Source organism: Triturus cristatus, chromosome 1_2 (genome assembly GCF_964204655.1).
Source record: "Triturus cristatus chromosome 1_2, aTriCri1.1, whole genome shotgun sequence".
NCBI lineage: Eukaryota > Metazoa > Chordata > Amphibia > Caudata > Salamandridae > Triturus > Triturus cristatus.
Genome location: NC_140580.1, coordinates 1,173,073,194 through 1,173,091,630, shown reverse-complemented (window position 1 = coordinate 1,173,091,630; position 18,437 = coordinate 1,173,073,194). Strand labels below are relative to the sequence as shown.

Sequence of the window (18,437 nt, the reverse complement as noted above, 5' to 3'; positions counted from 1 at the left end):
TTTATACTATCCGCCCTGGTCCAAAATGGGTTTACGGGTATCCTCCTGTAGTGTGTTCCTACTTATGGCACTGATGGGGGCGTGGCTCCTGCTACAGTATTAAAGGGTAGCATGAGACTGTTGTAGCATGACTACTGCTGTGGTACAGTCCAGGTGTCTCTGTGCATCTGCCATAATGCTGCTTGCTTTTCTCTCCTAGACCCTTCCCTGGAGGATGGGACATCACTCCTTGCGAGTCACAGTTTCATTGTCCCCAAGAAGGAAATCCATATGGTTCCGGATATGGCTAAGTGGAAGCGCTCCCAGGTAGGATGATCGGATGCAGGCCTAGTGTACCTCATGACATAACGCTGAACAGGCGCTGTTGCACATTGATAGCACTGTAAAATCAAAAAAGAAAATCTACAAATGATAGTCCAAATGTGAAGTCTTTGTTGTATGTTAATGTATTATCAATTAAGTGTTGTTTTCCAACAGCAAAGAAAGCTGTGTTGCACTCACTTATAAGTAAGTCTGCCAAAGGGAAGCACCCCTCCTGAAAACAGCTGTTTCACCTTTTGCCTTCCAGAGCATATCTAAGTAACCCTACTTGCTCATCAAGGAATCTTCTTTGATATTCAGCTACAGGGAATATTTCTACACACGTGGAATTCTGGATTTCTTGCAAGAGACTGCATCCTTTCATTTCTATTTTGCACTAGAAGTACCCTACGGCACATTTTTTTGCCGATAATAAAAACATTAGTCGTTTGTAGATAAAAGACAAGCAAAGAAGATACAACGTCCTGCTTGTGTTTTTCGGGCAGAATGGTAAAAAAGAGAGAATCTAAAACTGACCAGCTGTGTGGCACCACTTCCTACTGGACCTGCATATCCCTTTCCTAGTGAGGGTAATAAACTGCACTACCTTTTAGTGATGGAAAGTACTTACTGCCACTTTAAGACGGCCAGGGAACGCCATTATTCTGTTGGAGACTAGTTATTTTTTTTAATTTGTCAGGATGCACCCTCAGCTGATTGCTGTTCTCTACAATTTTTTCTGTCAAAGATTTTTTTTATTTTTGCTATAATATTTTTTTTTAAATCTTTACTGAGTTGTAGGATGCTTTTCATTTTTGCTGTTCTAAGAAAAATTTCAGTTGTGTTATGTCAAGAAATATCAGGAGGGCTGGCACGCGTTTTGAATAGTGTGATGGCTCGTCCATTTCACACAGGAAAGTGAGTTTTGGCAGGGTATATCTAGGAGGGTGCCTGTTATGGGACCCTTGAGGCGGGTTTCTTCCCCCCTTTCTTAATAAGTATTCTCAACGCTCTATGAGGGTGTATTCTCTTCTTTATTGTTCTGCGAATGTTATCTCCACATGCGCTGAATAAAGTAAAAGAAGATCAGTCTATGAAAGGCACAGGGAGAGGGCTTGTAGCTTGTGGATCCGCTACTGTAGGCTTCTCTGGGTGCCAGGTTCCTTCTTCTTTCCGTGTCAGGCACTCGTGGACCCAAATAAAATAAAACCAAAACAGAAGGAGAAACTCAGCCTATCTGTTTCTAATTCTCAGAACACAGGGAGGGGAAAGTGTGCACCGTCACCCGAGCCCTACTGTCTGTGCGGTGCCTAATGTGCAGGGGACGTTTGTGTGTTATTCGTGGGTGCCCTTCATGCGTGTCCACAGCCCCTTTATCAGTGAAGCATAAATGCCCGGCACTTGCCTGCTTCCATGACCCTCCTGGGCCGTGGCGTTGGGAGACCCAGCCTCCTCGTTGTCCGGAAGAACAGTGGTCTCGTGGGCAGTGCTCCTCGAGCGGTCGCTGTCTTCCTCGCCTTCCGCCCGATCCGTAGGCAGGTCCAGCATGATGTTCCTTCTGTAGCCGGCACTGGTTTCTTCCTTCTCGCTGTCCGGGCCGTTCGTTCTCCACTCTTCTTCCTCTCTCGCCTCCGACTCCCGCACACCACACGTCCCTTCCGCCTCCCAGCAGTCCTTTGTAGCGGCCACGTCCGCCCATCCTCCCGAGTCAGCTAGACCGCTGACTCCACTTCCTGGTTTTTCGGCGGCGGCCATATTGGATTGGTCGCCGTCAGATGGTCGTGCACCATCACAGTGCCGAAGGATAGAATTCATTTGGTTAAAAAGATAAAAATTCTTTACAAAATAAAAAAAAAAATGACTTCACTGTATATAAATTGGACAGTGATTCTGTCTGAAATGCCTGCAGTATATACCCCACATAGAGGGAGTAGGTACTAAACATATACTTCCATGGGAGTCTCATTCTTAACAGAAAATAAGTAAATCGGATAAAATACAACCAATTTGCAATTTCGTTTTTGTAAATGTAGTCGCTCACATTAGTTAAATTCACTATGAAAGTAATAGAGCATTATAGAGTGCTCCTTGCATAGAGCAAAAGTGCTCATGCTAACAGTGTGTGTGTGTGTGTATATGTATGTGTGTGTATATGTATATATGTATATGTATATGTGTGTATGTGTATATATTAATTAATTAAAAACAGACATTGCTTTGGCCCCTCTTTTGCCTGAAAAACCACTGATCACCTTTAGAAGAGCTCCCTCGATGAGGGATGCTCTAGTTAAATCTAGCCCAGAGGTAGTCATCCCCAGCAACTGGTTATCCACGAAGACAGGTTTCCGTAAATGTATCTCTTGCAGGGCCTGCAAATTTGGCAAGAACACTACAGAATATTGCAGTGTATTTGATAATAACCCTATCAAAATCCAGAAGCCTCTAACATGCCGTACAGACCATGCAGTGTATGTATTGGAATGCACTTGTAAAATGAAGTACGTGGGAAGCACTAAATTACAAGTTTTTAATCGCATCCTGCAACACTTGAGAGCAATAGTCAATGCAGATGATAGCTACCCAGTAGCACGGCATTTTAAATTGGTGCACAACAAAAACCTTAACGAGCTATGTTACTATGTCATTGACGCTGTACAAAAAAACTTGAGAGGCGGAAATAGAGAGAAACAATTAAGGCAATTGGAGTCCAAATATATTCTGTTACTAGATACAAGAATCCCTAAAGGAATGAATACAGGGGAAGATCTCCATAACTTTTTATAGTTTTTAGAGTTCTTTGATGGGTTAAATATGAATGATGTGTTTTGATTTTATCAGATACATTAAGGTATGTTTCACACTGCAATATTAAATGATTACTAAATATTTTCTGAAGAGGGGCTCTGGTTAGGCAGTTTTTACACGATTTATAATGTGTTTTATTTATCGTATGAGGAAAATAATTTTATGTGATGATTTTTAACATAAAATTTGTGTGCTCTTAATGGATAATACATGTGTCGTGAATCGAGGAAATTTATGAATTTAGTATTTAGTTATATAATTTGCACAATTATGCACAATACAAATTTTATCTGTCATTATTTGTCTTGCTGTGATTCAAGGGACAAATTGGATATGATATGAATTTTAATATCATAATGGATTTTTTTATTTCCTAGTTTGCTTAAATAATTTTGTATTTTTTGAGCACTAGCACTTTATTTATAAGCGTGATTGGTACAGTGCAATAGGACAATTCATATGTAGGAGCATCAATTCAGGTCACTTGACTACAATTAGACTCCAGACTTAGGCTGTTTACGCAAACTGCTTATATAAAAAGGATTAGTCCTTTTTTTACTTGATGGATTTTATACATTTGGTATTTTTTCATTTTCTTTATATATGTAATAGTGATAATGTATTTATTATGTTATTTATATATTTATGAATTTTAAACATTTACTTGTCTAATTGTAAGTATTTTGTTTAGCTCCATGCACTAACCATCACGCAGTTTTGATTATCCAATCTGTCACAGTATATAAATCATGTGCTTCACCGGGGGGTCATGTGATCAAGGCTGTGTGTTCACAGCCGAAACGCGTCATGCTGACAAATGGAAGAATAAATTAAGCACGTTGAAACTTTATACGGCGCACTTTTGTGGTCTGTACCTGTGTGACTTGTGGAGTATGCTTCAAGGGATCCAGGACTATTGAATTGAGATATATATATATATATATATTCACTGAAAAAACCAAAGGTTTCAGGGGCGTTATAGTTAGGAATTGGCATTTAAAAAACCTTAGAAATTCACTGAAAAAAACATAGGTTTCAGGGGCGTTATAGTTAGCTGGACATTTCCCTCGTACAAAACCCTAGAAATTTCCCTGTTATAGTTAGTTCAGCTAACTATAACTCGCGCCCCCGCAATGCACTGCTTATGACGTCACATATTACATCACTCATGACTTGGTCAGTGACATCACTGATGACATCACTGATGACATCATCCAGTGAATGTGTGTTTTTCTTAAAAGTTTAAATATGTTTTATATATTTATAGTGAAAGGCCTATGGAAGAATGAGTGGGTGTATAAGTGTGTGAATGGGTGATTTTCTAGGTGCGTAACTGGCTCTATAAGTGAGTCATTAAATGTATCTTACTGCAGAGTAGTGACTAAACTGTGTGAATGTCTGTATGTGTCTGTGTGTTGGTGTATAAGTGGCTGCATGGTTTTGAGAATAGCTATATGAGTGTCTATATGGGTTATTGATTGGTTGTCTGAGTATCTGTACGGGTGCCTGAGTGTTTGTGTGGGTAGGGTGTGTGTGACTCTGTGCATAGATGTGTGAGTGGGTGATTCTATGGTGCATGGTTTTAAGAGTGCAACTGTGGTGGACTGTATGGTTGGGTGAGTGTATGTATGAGTGTGTTAGTGATTGAATGTATATCTCAGTTGTACATGTGTCAGTAACTACATATGTGAAAGGCAGTATATATGTGTGTAAGAGTATATAAGTGGGTATATGTGCAAGTGTGTGATTGTGAGAGTGCCTGTATGGATGAGTGTGCGCTTGTATTAGTAATTGTGTAAGAGTGTCAGAATTTGTTAGTATTTTTATGAGTAAGTGAACTTGAGTGTGTTTCACTGTATAGGTGAGTAAATTGGACTGTGTTTAATTGTTTGCACAACTGACTAGGTGTGTCAGTACCTCAATGGATGATTGGCGGTGTGTGAGTGTCTATATAGGTGTATAAATGCATATGAAAGTCCTGTACGGAGTGACTGTAAGTATGAGTGACTGTACAGGTGAGTGAGTGGATGTGTATGTAGACCTAAGAGTCAATGAGTAGGTATGTAGTTATTGGTATTGGAGTATCTATTGTTTTGAGAATGGCCGTCTGAAATTTTGAGTCGGTGTATCAAAGGTTATATTAGGGTGTGAGAAGATGCACTAATTTATCACATGGATGACGTCATCAGTGATGTCATTTGAGATGTCATCAGTGATGTCATCAGTGATGTCACTGACCATGTCATGAGTGATGTAATATGTGACGCCATCAGCAGTGCATTGCGGGGGCGCGAGTTATAGTTAGCTGAACTAACTATAACAGGGGAATTTCTAGGGTTTTGTACGAGTTGTGGTAAATAAAAATTCCTTTACCGGGACTGAATTTGATACAGAAACATTATAAAATAGCTCAGTAAAATGAGAGGCAGAATCCGTGATATTAGAGTTTCGGAATGGGCTTTATTCCAATAATCGATTATAATCGGATGCTTCAAGTTCCATCACCACGGGGGTTCAGGAAGTGAAGTACATACTTTATTGACAAGAAGTAATTTTTATAGTACATACATTATAATGAAGTGAATACAGTAGGCGTAACAATTGATAAGGACATTGACGTTTGGTCTGCGTAACCGAAAATGGGTGTAATAATGAGTAAAAAGGAACATGATTGGTTATGATGTAATACATAGGTGGATCTATAAGATAATACTTGGCATTGATGCGCGCGCAGCAGTATGACGTGTAATTGACGTGTAACTAGGGGGTGACGGGGACTTGACATTTAGCTCTATATGTGGAGACGAGAAGTCTGGGGGGTCAAGTCAACCTAATCCCAAATCATATCTAACATCCTATGTTTAAAGAACTATGTTATCCATAAAAGAGGGACTCTCGGACAGAATCTATTCTATACTGACTGTGCGTGCGTGTACAAGCGTCTAAGTGTCTACACTGAATGCGAGGGGGTAGGAATATTCCATGGTAACAGGGCTATGAATTACTTGCATGAGGACAGAGAAGATGGGCCTTTTTGCTTGGTAACTGGAAGAATGTTTACTTAAACTACTAGGCAGGAATGCATCGGCTGAGGGGGAAGCAGATAATTCGAAGGTGAAATACAGTTCTTGGCAGAGAGTAGGCTGATGTCAGGCTTCGTGAGCCGCGCAGAGAATGAGACAAAGTTCATGGTCACAGATGCAGGCTCGGACTGGAGCTTTCAGAGGCAGAAGGCAAGAGGAGTTTTGATGACAGAATCAGGGCCTACTTGCCTGGACTGTAAAGTGGCATAAGTGAACCATATAAAGCCGGTGGCCTTTCATATTTAGGAATGGAATATCCGGCCTATTCATGGCGGATCTGTCAAAGGACATGTTGACGGTGGACGCACATGTATTTGCGTCTTCATAACTGGAACTGGAGGGAACATACATGTACTTGTGACATGCACATGGAACCGTTGGGGTCCAAGATAGGGGACATAACTGACCAGAAAAATCCATATTTCCACATTCCCTCCTTGTCCCCTACTTGCCCTTCAAGAGATATCAATCTTCAACAATCCATTGATCTGTTCATATAGCATCATTTGTTCTTCTTTCTTCTTCCGGGATCTTGAATGAAAATCTTGATGTGGAATGCACGATGTGGCACACAGACCACAAATTGCTGGTCCACATTGTAGACATAGACAGCAACTGAATAGTATGAGAAGGCCAATACCTAGGAAGGATAAAACTCTCCATCCCCAGGCTGATACCGCATTCCAAAACCAACTGGACCAAGTCCAAGTGCCTGGGTTCTGGTGTATCTGGCTTACAATCTTATGAAGGCGAGTGATGGCTTTATATACAGATGGCGAATTTTCTGGTATGAATACGCAGCAGCTTGATCCGATGACCCTACAAGCTCCGCCCCTATCAGCCAGGATGACGTCAAGGACAAGACGATTTTGAAGCACAACAATCCGCATAGCAGACTGCTCTTCCGTTAAATTGCCCAAGGCGGAAATAGTCTCATTCACTACTGCTTCAAGGGTTCTAGTTAATCTACGTATCAGCTTACTATTAGTAACAGTACCTATATAGGGAAAGATGCCTTTATTAAAATCTACATACTTGTCCCATGCCGTCTCAGTGTAATCGACAATGGGGAGATCTCTCCGTTCTCTGTTGTGTACTAAATGAATATTTCTGTAATAATCAGGAGGAGCTAGGAAAACAGGTGGCAAAAGGAATGCAATGTAGCAGGTACCATCCCAATCTAGGGGTAGACGCATATATGCAGTCTGACCACATATAAAGTAGGAGTGGCGAGAAGCTCTAAATGAAGATTTTCCTTGATCACTGAATTCTACCATAGTAGTGCATTTACTATGGCCCATATGTATGGAACCAACCTTTCTTACACATAATTCACCCTTCGCTGGAAATACTGACATGGTGGGTAAGACTAGTTCAATTTCAGATACGACATTTAGAATCATGAGATTAGGTGTAAAATTACCTAATCCATATACTTCATTTTCTAGATCAGTTCCTGTTCTTTTGGGGCGACCCTCCTTGTCAGGGTAACAGACCTTGAGTAAAGCTAGGTTCAGATTTCCCCATACCCAATGATCTTGGTAAACTGCCGTGTCTGAGTCTATGGAATTAATTAAGCTAAACCATGCTCCACAGGAGCCATTATGTGTAAATGGATGTGGAAAGAAAGGCAGGACTCCTTCATAATTCTGATAGGGAGGGAGTCGGCCACACACCCAACAATTGGTGGCATTACTAGTCTGATGGGAATGATGTAACATACTAATGAAAGTGTTATTGCGCAGCGCAAGTCTATAAGACAATTCATGCGGAGGTAAGTCACTAAAAGAATGTTCAGCAGCAACACTATAAACATGTCTAGAAATAGGGTAATATATGTGCAACAACATACTTGTAATAATTATTAAAAGACTCAATAAAAACAAAATTAATAATGTCACTATGCAGTGGCTACGCAGTGATTTACAATACGCCTGTCGTTTCAACATTTTTCGGGTATTTTCTCTACTCAGGTCCAAGGGATACATGTCAGAGACAATTCAACCGCTTCACCTTGGAGAGGACTTAAACAATCAAATTGCTCGACTGGTTGGGCCTAAGCTTTAGTTTGTAATTTTCAGATTTGTTAGGTTCAACAAAAGGGAGTTTTGTATCAGTCTGTGAGGGAGTGCAGGGCACAATGTCTATATCCGAAGATAGTCCATGAAATTTCTTGATGTGGCTTGAATGAATCCAGCCCTTGCGGCCCTCGATCTTCACGGCTGTTCTTGTGGTCAACAGGACCAACTTGGGTGCTTTCCACCTGGGCTCCAGCTGAGTCTTTCGGTCGAAATTCCTCACAAAGACAAGATTACCCGGAACAACGTCATGGGGTTTCACCTCAGTGTTGTCGGGAAAGGCTGCAGCTACCTGTGAACGAGAAGATTGTAGTGCAGACATCAAGGAAGCCAAGTAATCTGTCAGCATATTACAGTCAATATCAGTTATTTTGCGTGGTATGGGCGTCCCCCACATATTCGGTGGTCTACCGAAGATCACCTCATATGGGGATAGCCCTGTTCGAGAGTGTGCTACCATTCTCATGTAAAAGAGTGCAACTGGTAACGCTACTACCCAGTCGACACCTTTCTCTCTGCATATTTTGGACATTCTAATTTTCAGTATCTGGTTATGTCTTTCTACGAGACCTGCTGCCTCGGGATGTCGGACACAGTGGAATTTCCACTGATATCCTAACAGAAGTGAAACGTGTTTCATTAATTCGGATGAGAACGGCTGGCCGTTATCTGAGTAAACAGCACGTGGTAAACCGTATCGTGGGAAGAATTCTCGAACCAACTGTTTGGCAGTAGTCGGGGCAGTGTAATCTGAAACCGGGTATGCCTCCGTCCAACGGGACAGAGCGCAGACAACTACGAGAACATATTTGAATCCTCTGCATCGTTCCATCTGGATATAATCCATCTGGAGTACTTCAAAAGGATGATTAGGGGTATGAAATCCACCCTGTTCTACGGGAACGCTTTTTCCTGGGTTGAACTGACAACAGATCATACAGGTACGGACCTTTTGTTTTGCTGCTGCTCGTAAATGTTTATTGAACCAAATGTGTTGAATGCTGTCTAGCATAGCTTTTTCTCCTAAATGTGCTGGACTATGTATAGTGTTAATTATGACTTGGACCATTGAATCAGGAAGGAACCATACAGACTTTTCCTTCATCATCCATCCTTGGTCCGTTTGGATCCCTCCTAATTCAGTCCATTTCTTTATTTCGTCTGGTGTAGCATGTGTCTGTATGTCAATTACGTCAAGAGTAGGATCTTTAACTGTCATACAATGTGTCGGTGTCGGGACTATTGTCTTTGTCATATCGGGGGTTTGAGTTTGAGCAATCAGTTTAGCTGTTCTGTCGGCTAGATCATTGCCTTGGGAAATGATATCAGTAACCTTCGTATGAGCCTTACATTTCATAATTGATATTTCAGTGGGTAGATGTATTGCATCTAATAATGCATGAATGAGGGGTCCGTGCTGAATGTGGGCACCGTGGGAAGTTAAATAACCTCTCTCTCGCCACAGCACGCCGAAGTCATGTACAACTCCGAATGCATAACGTGAGTCAGTGTATATGTTGACTTTTTTATTCATGGCTTGAATACAGGCTTGTGTCAGAGCGATAAGTTCTGCGGCTTGAGCTGACAAAGTAGTTATACGATTAGTTTCAATGACCTCAGTATCTGTTGTGACTGCGTAGGCGGCTACTAACTCTCCTGTACTTGTTCTCATGCATGAACCATCTACATACAAGGTCAGGTCTGGATCTGACAATGGGACATCGGTTAAGTCTTGTCTGGGTTTTGTTGTTATTGTAATAACTTCAATACAGTCATGGGCTAGTGGGTCTGTTCCGACTACTGGTAAAAGTGTGGCAGGATTCAATGTGTTACAGCGTCTGATTTCTATATGTGGCTGAAACAATGTAAGCTCGTATCCTGTAAGTCGCGCTACAGTCAAGTGTTGTGTTTGCGTTCTATTTACAAGAACCTCTACTGCATGTGGTACTTGAACTGTCAATGGATGTCCTAACACTATGGCATCGCTTTGTCTGATTGCTAAAGCTGTTGCTGCTACTGATTTTAGGCATGCAGGCAAAGCCTGAGCTACGGGATCTAATGTACTAGAAAAATAAGCACATGGTTTGTGTGCTCCTGCTTGTTCCTGTGTGAGTACTGACAAGGCCGTACCTTCGCGTTCTGTAACAAAGAGTGTAAACTGTTTTCTGTAACATGGCGTTGCTAAAACGGGTGCTTGACATAAAGCTTTCTTTAAGCTTTCAAAAGCTTGTGTGTGTTCCTGAGTCCAAGGGAGAACAGTCGGTGTGGCTGCCTCCTGTGTTGTCAATTGAATGAGTGGTTTTGCTAGAAATGCATACTGAGGGATCCACTGTCTACAATATGAAGTGAGGCCTATGAAAGCCCGCACCTCCTTCTGTGTCTTGGGTATTGACATGTTAGCAATTAACTGAATGCGGTCGGGTGTAAGCTGCCTTCCCTCCTTGGACAGCGAGTGACCAAGATAAATAACTCGCTGGACACAGAATTGCAGCTTAGAAGGGGACACCTTGTGCCCCTTTTCGGCTAGAAATTGTAAAACTGTCAGTGATGCTTTCTCACATTCGGGTTCGCTTCTAGCGGTGATCAGCAGATCATCGACATATTGAAGCAGGGCAGTGTTAACCGGCATGTGGATACTGTCAAGTTCTCGTTTCAGTGCTTGGCTATAGATGCTGGGGCTTTCTGTAAATCCTTGAGGTGCGCGGGTGAATTTAAAGCTACGCCCATTTAAACTAAATCCGAACAAATATTGGCTTTCCGGATCTATTGGGACGCTGAAAAAGGCATTTTTGAGATCAATTACAGTAAACAATGTTGCTTCGGAATCAATAGCTGTCAATAATGACGAGATATCTGGGACCACAGGAAATTGTGGCACAATACATTTGTTTAACTCGCGCAGATCAATAACCAATCGATATACTGGCGGAGCTGTAGGATCTGTTCGTTTAAGAATCGGAATTATCGGTGAATTACATACATTGGAGTCTGTTTCTACAACTACTCCTTGGGCAATAAGCTCGTTAATGATTTGTAGTAAAGCCGTTACAGCATCTGGTGGTAACTTGTATTGTCGCATTCGTGGTAGCACCACTCCTGCCTTTAGTGTGACTCGATATGGTGTAATATTCATGCAACCAACATCAGTAGGGCCTTGTGCCCATAGATGTGTAGGTAAAGTCTGCAGTCGGGGATCCATGTCTCTAGATACATAGTGACCTTTAAAATCACGTAAAAACAACCTTACTCCTTCCGGAGAACAACATATTATGGCTCCTAGGGCTTTCAACGTTTTTATTCCTAACAAGTTTTCTGGACATGATTTAGTAAGCAATAAATCTGTAGTTCGGGTCAGAGGTCCTATCGTAAGTGGAAGAGGCTGTGACACTTCATTAACAATAGGTTTTCCTGAAAAACCAAGGGAAATATTCTGTGAGCCTGAGAGGGGTGCCCCTGGGACTTCACTTCGTTTTATAGTTGTTCGACTTGCCCCTGTATCGAGTAAAAATTTTCTATCTTGACCTAATAATTCACTATGTACATAAGGTCCTTCTTGATCTACAGGAATCTCGATAAGGGGTAAGTCAACTTCCCTCTCTAGGCTAGTTCATGCGTAACGTTGATACTCCGGATATTCATACTGTGCAGTCTGATACATTTGTCGTGTTGTTGTCTGTGTGGCAGCAACAGGCAACGGTGGTGCAGCTGGCACAAACTGTATTGGCTGTTGTGCGGCTGGCATGGCCTGGGCATGCTGCGTAGCTCCTTGTTCATTCTGATCTTGTCTTAGTGGCCGTGATCTTTCTTGTGTTTTACCTATGGCGATATTATGTTTTAGCACTGGACAATCGTGTACGTAATGACCTGGCTTTTTACAATAATTGCATGTCCCTTTTACAGGTCCTGCTGAATCGGAATGTGTCATACCCTTTTTATGTCCTTCAGCTGGAACTGTCTGGGAAACTAGCATTTTCATTTTCGTGTCTTTCATGCGTCTGTGTTCATGTTCTTGTTCCTCTTTAATTCTATTGTGGTGGTACTGTAACATTTGTAACATTTGTGTTGGAGTGTTACCTTGCCAGGTACTCTCGAATTTTAATACTCTATTCTTTACTGGGGGCAGGGCATTTTCCACTAATTTTGTTACAAACAGATGCGGGTATGATTCGCTACTTGCTTTTATGCCACTATTTATACCAAAACATTTCTCGAATCGGGCATAGTAATCGCTAGTGTCTTCATCTTGCTTCTGTTTACAGGCTGAAATTGTACCCCAATCTTCCTTTTTCGTAGTTAATAAACGTGGCAGTACCTGTACTAGTAGACCTGGTAGTGCTTTAGTTTTGTCCCCAAGCCCCGAACCTGGACCTCGGGCCCTTTCTTCTGCTTCTAATGCTGACCATTCTATCTTTTGATCACCTACCTCCCACTCTTTTTCCTTGAGTTTCTCATAAATGCCAGCAGGCATCAACACCTTTAATATTGTCATAATGTCGGGGTAGGTATACTCTCCCATGAGTAACATGTCTTTAATTTCTCGGTGAAAACCCGCTGGGTCCTTGTCATGACTGGGTACTACTTTCTTCATTTCTAACAATTCTATTTTCGATATAGGCGTATATACAAATACACGTTTAAACTGATTGTCCTCGCCTTTTATTGGGTGTACTTCTCGTAAGGGATTCTGTCTATCCAGGTGATACGTCGTTCTTTCCTTGACAGGCAATGAGACATGCTCTGAGCATACAAAAAGAATATACTGCTTTCTAGATACTAGAATTTCTTTAATTAATTTGGTACCTGGACCTCTCCATTTATTCATAAGTAATTCAGTCAATATGTCAGGTAAGGGACCAGGGTCCGAATGCTGACTCTGATATAGTATAATGAGTTGTTGAATCATATAAATCCCAGCTAACCTCTGCTCATCTGGGGTGAGATTCAAAAATGTGCGTACTACTGTCTCATCACTATATTTTCCGGGACTGTCCACCCAATGAACAGCTGCCCTCGCTAAATCTTGTTCATCCATAGAATCGAGAAAATGATAACCCCTTCGTTCTCGGAGTAGTTTGTCGGCGGTTTGGAACGAATGCTCGTTAGACCTTATGTTAATTATAGGTATTTGGAAATTCCTGTCATTATCTGGACATATTGGACGTATTGGGTCAGTATGACATCTAGTCTGATTCCTATTACAAGATCTTCCTCTACCTACATAGGCTATGGTGTCTGACTGTCCGGCGGGCAGTCCTGACCCTTCTTCCTCGCTTTGCTCGAACTCGTCTGTCTCTAATCTCTCTTCGTGTAGGCGTTCTATTTCTTTACGGATCTTTCGGCACATGGCTATTATACAATTTTGCTTATCGTGTCTCCCTTCTGATATATTCTGGCTCCATTTTGTAAGAATTTTCATTGTTTCCGGATCTACCCCCGGTCGGTCTTGATTTCTGATCACACAGTTTATGAGGAAACGCAACAGTTCCCCCTGTATCTCTACTTTCTGGTATTCCATAGCTCTGTTAATACATTCTGGATCTCGCCCTGTTTGAACAAAATGATATATTTTATCTAGATGCGCAGTCATTCCTGGTAGCTTCGCTAAATACCCTGCGGCTCGTCTGATACGTAATGATGCCAGGATCATTTCGTCCTCTTTACCGAGCACCGGGTCATATCTACAATCTATAAGAAGTTCCTTAAGCGTACGATCACTTACGAATTTGGGTGTACGTGAATGCGCTGACTCTTGGAAAATAAGTTTATTTATTCTAGGTGGCGTAGAAAAAATATTGGTAGCACCTCCCGTGGCCCCGTCTGGGGCGTCGGGTGTGAAAGGATTCGTCGAACGTGACACAGCAACTATAGGTGTGGACTCAGCTATAGAAGTACTTGTAGGAACAGATGCAGAAACAGATGTGCTTGCCGGAACTTGTGACTCGATTTGTTGCTGCAGGGATACGGGTGCTGGATCTTGGCGTTGGACCTCCCTGGTATGCGGTCTACGTGGGGCGGAATTAGCATACTCGGGAGCTGCGTCATCTAAATATGAGGAAAGAAAAACATCTTCTGCGGTTCTAGGATGCCCCTTAGGATGTACCTTGATTGGGAATAATGGGGGTGGCAAGTCTTTCGGTATCTCTGGAGTAGCCTTAGGTAATCCTTCGGCCAGAAGGGGATACATACCATTCATAAGGGCATTTCTTTGTCTGTCTACTTGTTCTGATTTCACTCGGATACCTTCCTCAATTAATAGATTCTCTCGAACTTTATTGGAATTCTCTTTACTCTTCTCTTCCTGTCTACGTGCTTTTTCTGTTCGTCTATGTGATTCTTTACGCCATAATTCAACGGCGTCTTTCTGTGACTGTCTGACTTTTCTTTTCCATAACTCTTCCTCGACTTTCATGATGCACTCTGCATCCCAGGTCCCCGCTGTGGGCCACCTCTGACTTTCTGGTGATCCCTTGGTATAGTCTACCCATAAATCAAGAAATAATATAGCGTCTAAGCCATGTTTGTGATACATAAAGTGCCCTGGAGTGTCCCTAGGAGGAATAGGGACGGCTTCTTCGAGAACCCCTTTTCTGGTAGTGATCTGTCTTAATTTCGAAAAGAGCGGCATATTGAGAACTGACCTTATACTTGATTTTGACCTGATACTTGAATTTGAACAGACTTAATACAATAAACACGATAATGAACAGTCATTCATACCACGATATACAGAACATACTTAAACACTTTAAACATTTAACATTAAACCTTTAACTGAAACAACAATGATGATCGTCTGCATAACTAATCACCAAGCTTAATTCTCGACAATAACTAGACAATAACTAGATACTTCGGAATACTTCGGAATACTTGATATACTGCTAAACAGTACAGATACACTGCTAAAACAGTGCAGACCGGATTTGTGTACCCAAACCCGTCTTGACCGGCACAACCTATGTGCACGTCAGAAATGCCTCCCCAGCAATGGTACTCACGGGTAGCTTCGGAAACGGAAGGCCTCAGTAACTTGAACTTGAACCGGACTGGACTCGACTCAACTCGACTCGTCGGACACTGGGCTTGACTTCGGACTGGTGGGTCTCTGTATACCTCGGATCTTGCTCTCTCAGTTAGGCTCTGGTCGGGATACTTCGCACTTCTCACCGCCTCGTCTGGGTGTTGATCGCAGTCTCAGTCGCCCCCGCTTGACCGGAGGGAGATACAGGAAATCCTGCTGGTACGCGTTATTGTCCGTCCAGCTGTGGCAGGAGACCGGGCCTGCAACGCACCGCCGGCGCGTGAGATGAGAAAGTGTCCCTATTCGGGCGCCATCATGTGGTAAATAAAAATTCCTTTACCGGGACTGAATTTGATACAGAAACATTATAAAATAGCTCAGTAAAATGAGAGGCAGAATCCGTGATATTAGAGTTTCGGAATGGGCTTTATTCCAATAATCGATTATAATCGGATGCTTCAAGTTCCATCACCACGGGGGTTCAGGAAGTGAAGTACATACTTTATTGACAAGAAGTAATTTTTATAGTACATACATTATAATGAAGTGAATACAGTAGGCGTAACAATTGATAAGGACATTGACGTTTGGTCTGCGTAACCGAAAATGGGTGTAATAATGAGTAAAAAGGAACATGATTGGTTATGATGTAATACATAGGTGGATCTATAAGATAATACTTGGCATTGATGCGCGCGCAGCAGTATGACGTGTAATTGACGTGTAACTAGGGGGTGACGGGGACTTGACATTTAGCTCTATATGTGGAGACGAGAAGTCTGGGGGGTCAAGTCAACCTAATCCCAAATCATATCTAACATCCTATGTTTAAAGAACTATGTTATCCATAAAAGAGGGACTCTCGGACAGAATCTATTCTATACTGACTGTGCGTGCGTGTACAAGCGTCTAAGTGTCTACACTGAATGCGAGGGGGTAGGAATATTCCATGGTAACAGGGCTATGAATTACTTGCATGAGGACAGAGAAGATGGGCCTTTTTGCTTGGTAACTGGAAGAATGTTTACTTAAACTACTAGGCAGGAATGCATCGGCTGAGGGGGAAGCAGATAATTCGAAGGTGAAATACAGTTCTTGGCAGAGAGTAGGCTGATGTCAGGCTTCGTGAGCCGCGCAGAGAATGAGACAAAGTTCATGGTCACAGATGCAGGCTCGGACTGGAGCTTTCAGAGGCAGAAGGCAAGAGGAGTTTTGATGACAGAATCAGGGCCTACTTGCCTGGACTGTAAAGTGGCATAAGTGAACCATATAAAGCCGGTGGCCTTTCATATTTAGGAATGGAATATCCGGCCTATTCATGGCGGATCTGTCAAAGGACATGTTGACGGTGGACGCACATGTATTTGCGTCTTCATAACTGGAACTGGAGGGAACATACATGTACTTGTGACATGCACATGGAACCGTTGGGGTCCAAGATAGGGGACATAACTGACCAGAAAAATCCATATTTCCACAGAGTGAAAAGTCCAGTTAACTATAACGCCCCTGAAACCTATGGTTTTTTCAGTGAATGTCTAAGGTTTTTTAAATGCCAATTCCTAACTATAACGTGCATGAAACCTATGTTTTTTTCAGTGAATTTCAAAGGTTTTTTAAATGCTAATTCCTATCTATAACTTATCTCTGAAGATATCATGTTTAATGATTTTGATTGGATTTCTATATTTTTCAAATTCAGTGTGTCAATTTCATTAATTAACTTTTTTAAAAATACTTTTTTATCACCATTTTTTAAACTTATTTTTTCAAATAATTCTTTTAAAAATTAAAAAATATTATTTGAACTTAATGGGTTTTTCAAACATATTTTTTTATATTTTTAAAAATATTTTTTTAACTATGTTCAAAACTGTATTTTATATATTTTTTTCAAGGTTTTTGGATCCGCAGACCCTATGCGCACCATTCTCGATCCCTACGCGATAGCATCCGCGCATGGTATGCGTTGGGTACGTGGTTAGTGCGCGATTCCAATGCGACCGGTACGCGGCTCCCAGCCTATACGTGACACGTTCGATGAACGTAACGCGTCGTTTACGCGCTTCCGCGATGTGTCATCTGCGTCTATGACGCGGTAGGTGCGCGGATCCCGCAAAGTATTTAACATTTTAAAAAACATATGTATGTATTTCATGTGAATATTAATTGAAGACAAACTCTAAACTAGTCTTAAAACTAATATATTTTTACATCTAATCCTATAATTTTTTTTAATTCAATTTCGCGCATGCGCGCTGGGTGCGTGCTGCGTACGTGCAGGGTGTGCGGATCCCATGTGACCTGCAAAAAAAGAGATTTGATTGGTTCATTACACTTCCTCTTCTAACTATTGAAAGACCCCACCCATTTCAATCATTCTTCTTTGACCCTCTTTGGGGCACCATCTCTTTGGAGAGAAGAAGATTTTTTAGACTAAGTTTACACTTAGCTCTAACTTTATTCAACCAAAAATGGCTTCAGGGCAGCAGGCATCACCTGCATCACCTCATACTTCTGAGGATGAATTTTTGCCGGAGGCACCACCCAAAGAACGTTTTACTTCAGTGGTGTGGAAATTTTTTACTTTTCCCGAGGGGCAGAATAAGACCAATGCCACCTTGGTCACGTGCAAGATTTGCAAAAGAGTCCTGTCGCGAGGGGATCCTAACAAGAAATACTCTTGTGGCACGGCAAGTATGATGAAGCACATGAGGACCCTTCATCCAAACAATCTTGCACGAGAAGTGTGCCGACGGATGAGAAACACTCCTGCTCCTGCGCCATCCACCTCATTGCAGCCGAGCACATCAAGAGTGCATCCATCAGCCCAAACCCTGGACATCCGTCCTCAATTTCAATTTTTAAAAGTGCTCTGCACTAAGTGCAATGCGACTTTGTGCTATGGTGAGCAGTCGATCGATCTGATCTGCCGCCACCAAGAAAGTCACATTTGCTAGGTTTTTTTTTTCTTTATTGTTCCCTAAAGTTCATTGTTTGGTTTCTCCTGTTTTTGTTTTGTTTTTGTTTTTGCAGAAAAACCCCCAAAATTTAAAAATTGTTCAGAAAACCCCCAAAAAATTATGATAGAAGAAAAAAAAAAGTTCTTGTAAGAACTAACTTTCCTGGTTTAAAAAAAGAGCTAAATTT

General features: G+C 41.8%; 1 protein-coding gene across 3 annotated transcripts in view; it reads left to right on the top strand.

Annotated features, from left to right (window-relative positions):
- Nucleotides 1–18,437, top strand: part of PTPA (protein phosphatase 2 phosphatase activator) — a 725,494-nt gene that overhangs the window by 38,253 nt on the left and 668,804 nt on the right. For all 3 annotated transcript variants that reach the window (XM_085614012.1, XM_085614013.1, XM_085614014.1), the window contains exon 2: nt 200–306. In XM_085614012.1, coding sequence (XP_085470138.1) covers nt 200–306 — 107 coding nt within the window. The remainder of the gene's footprint in view (nt 1–199; nt 307–18,437) is intronic.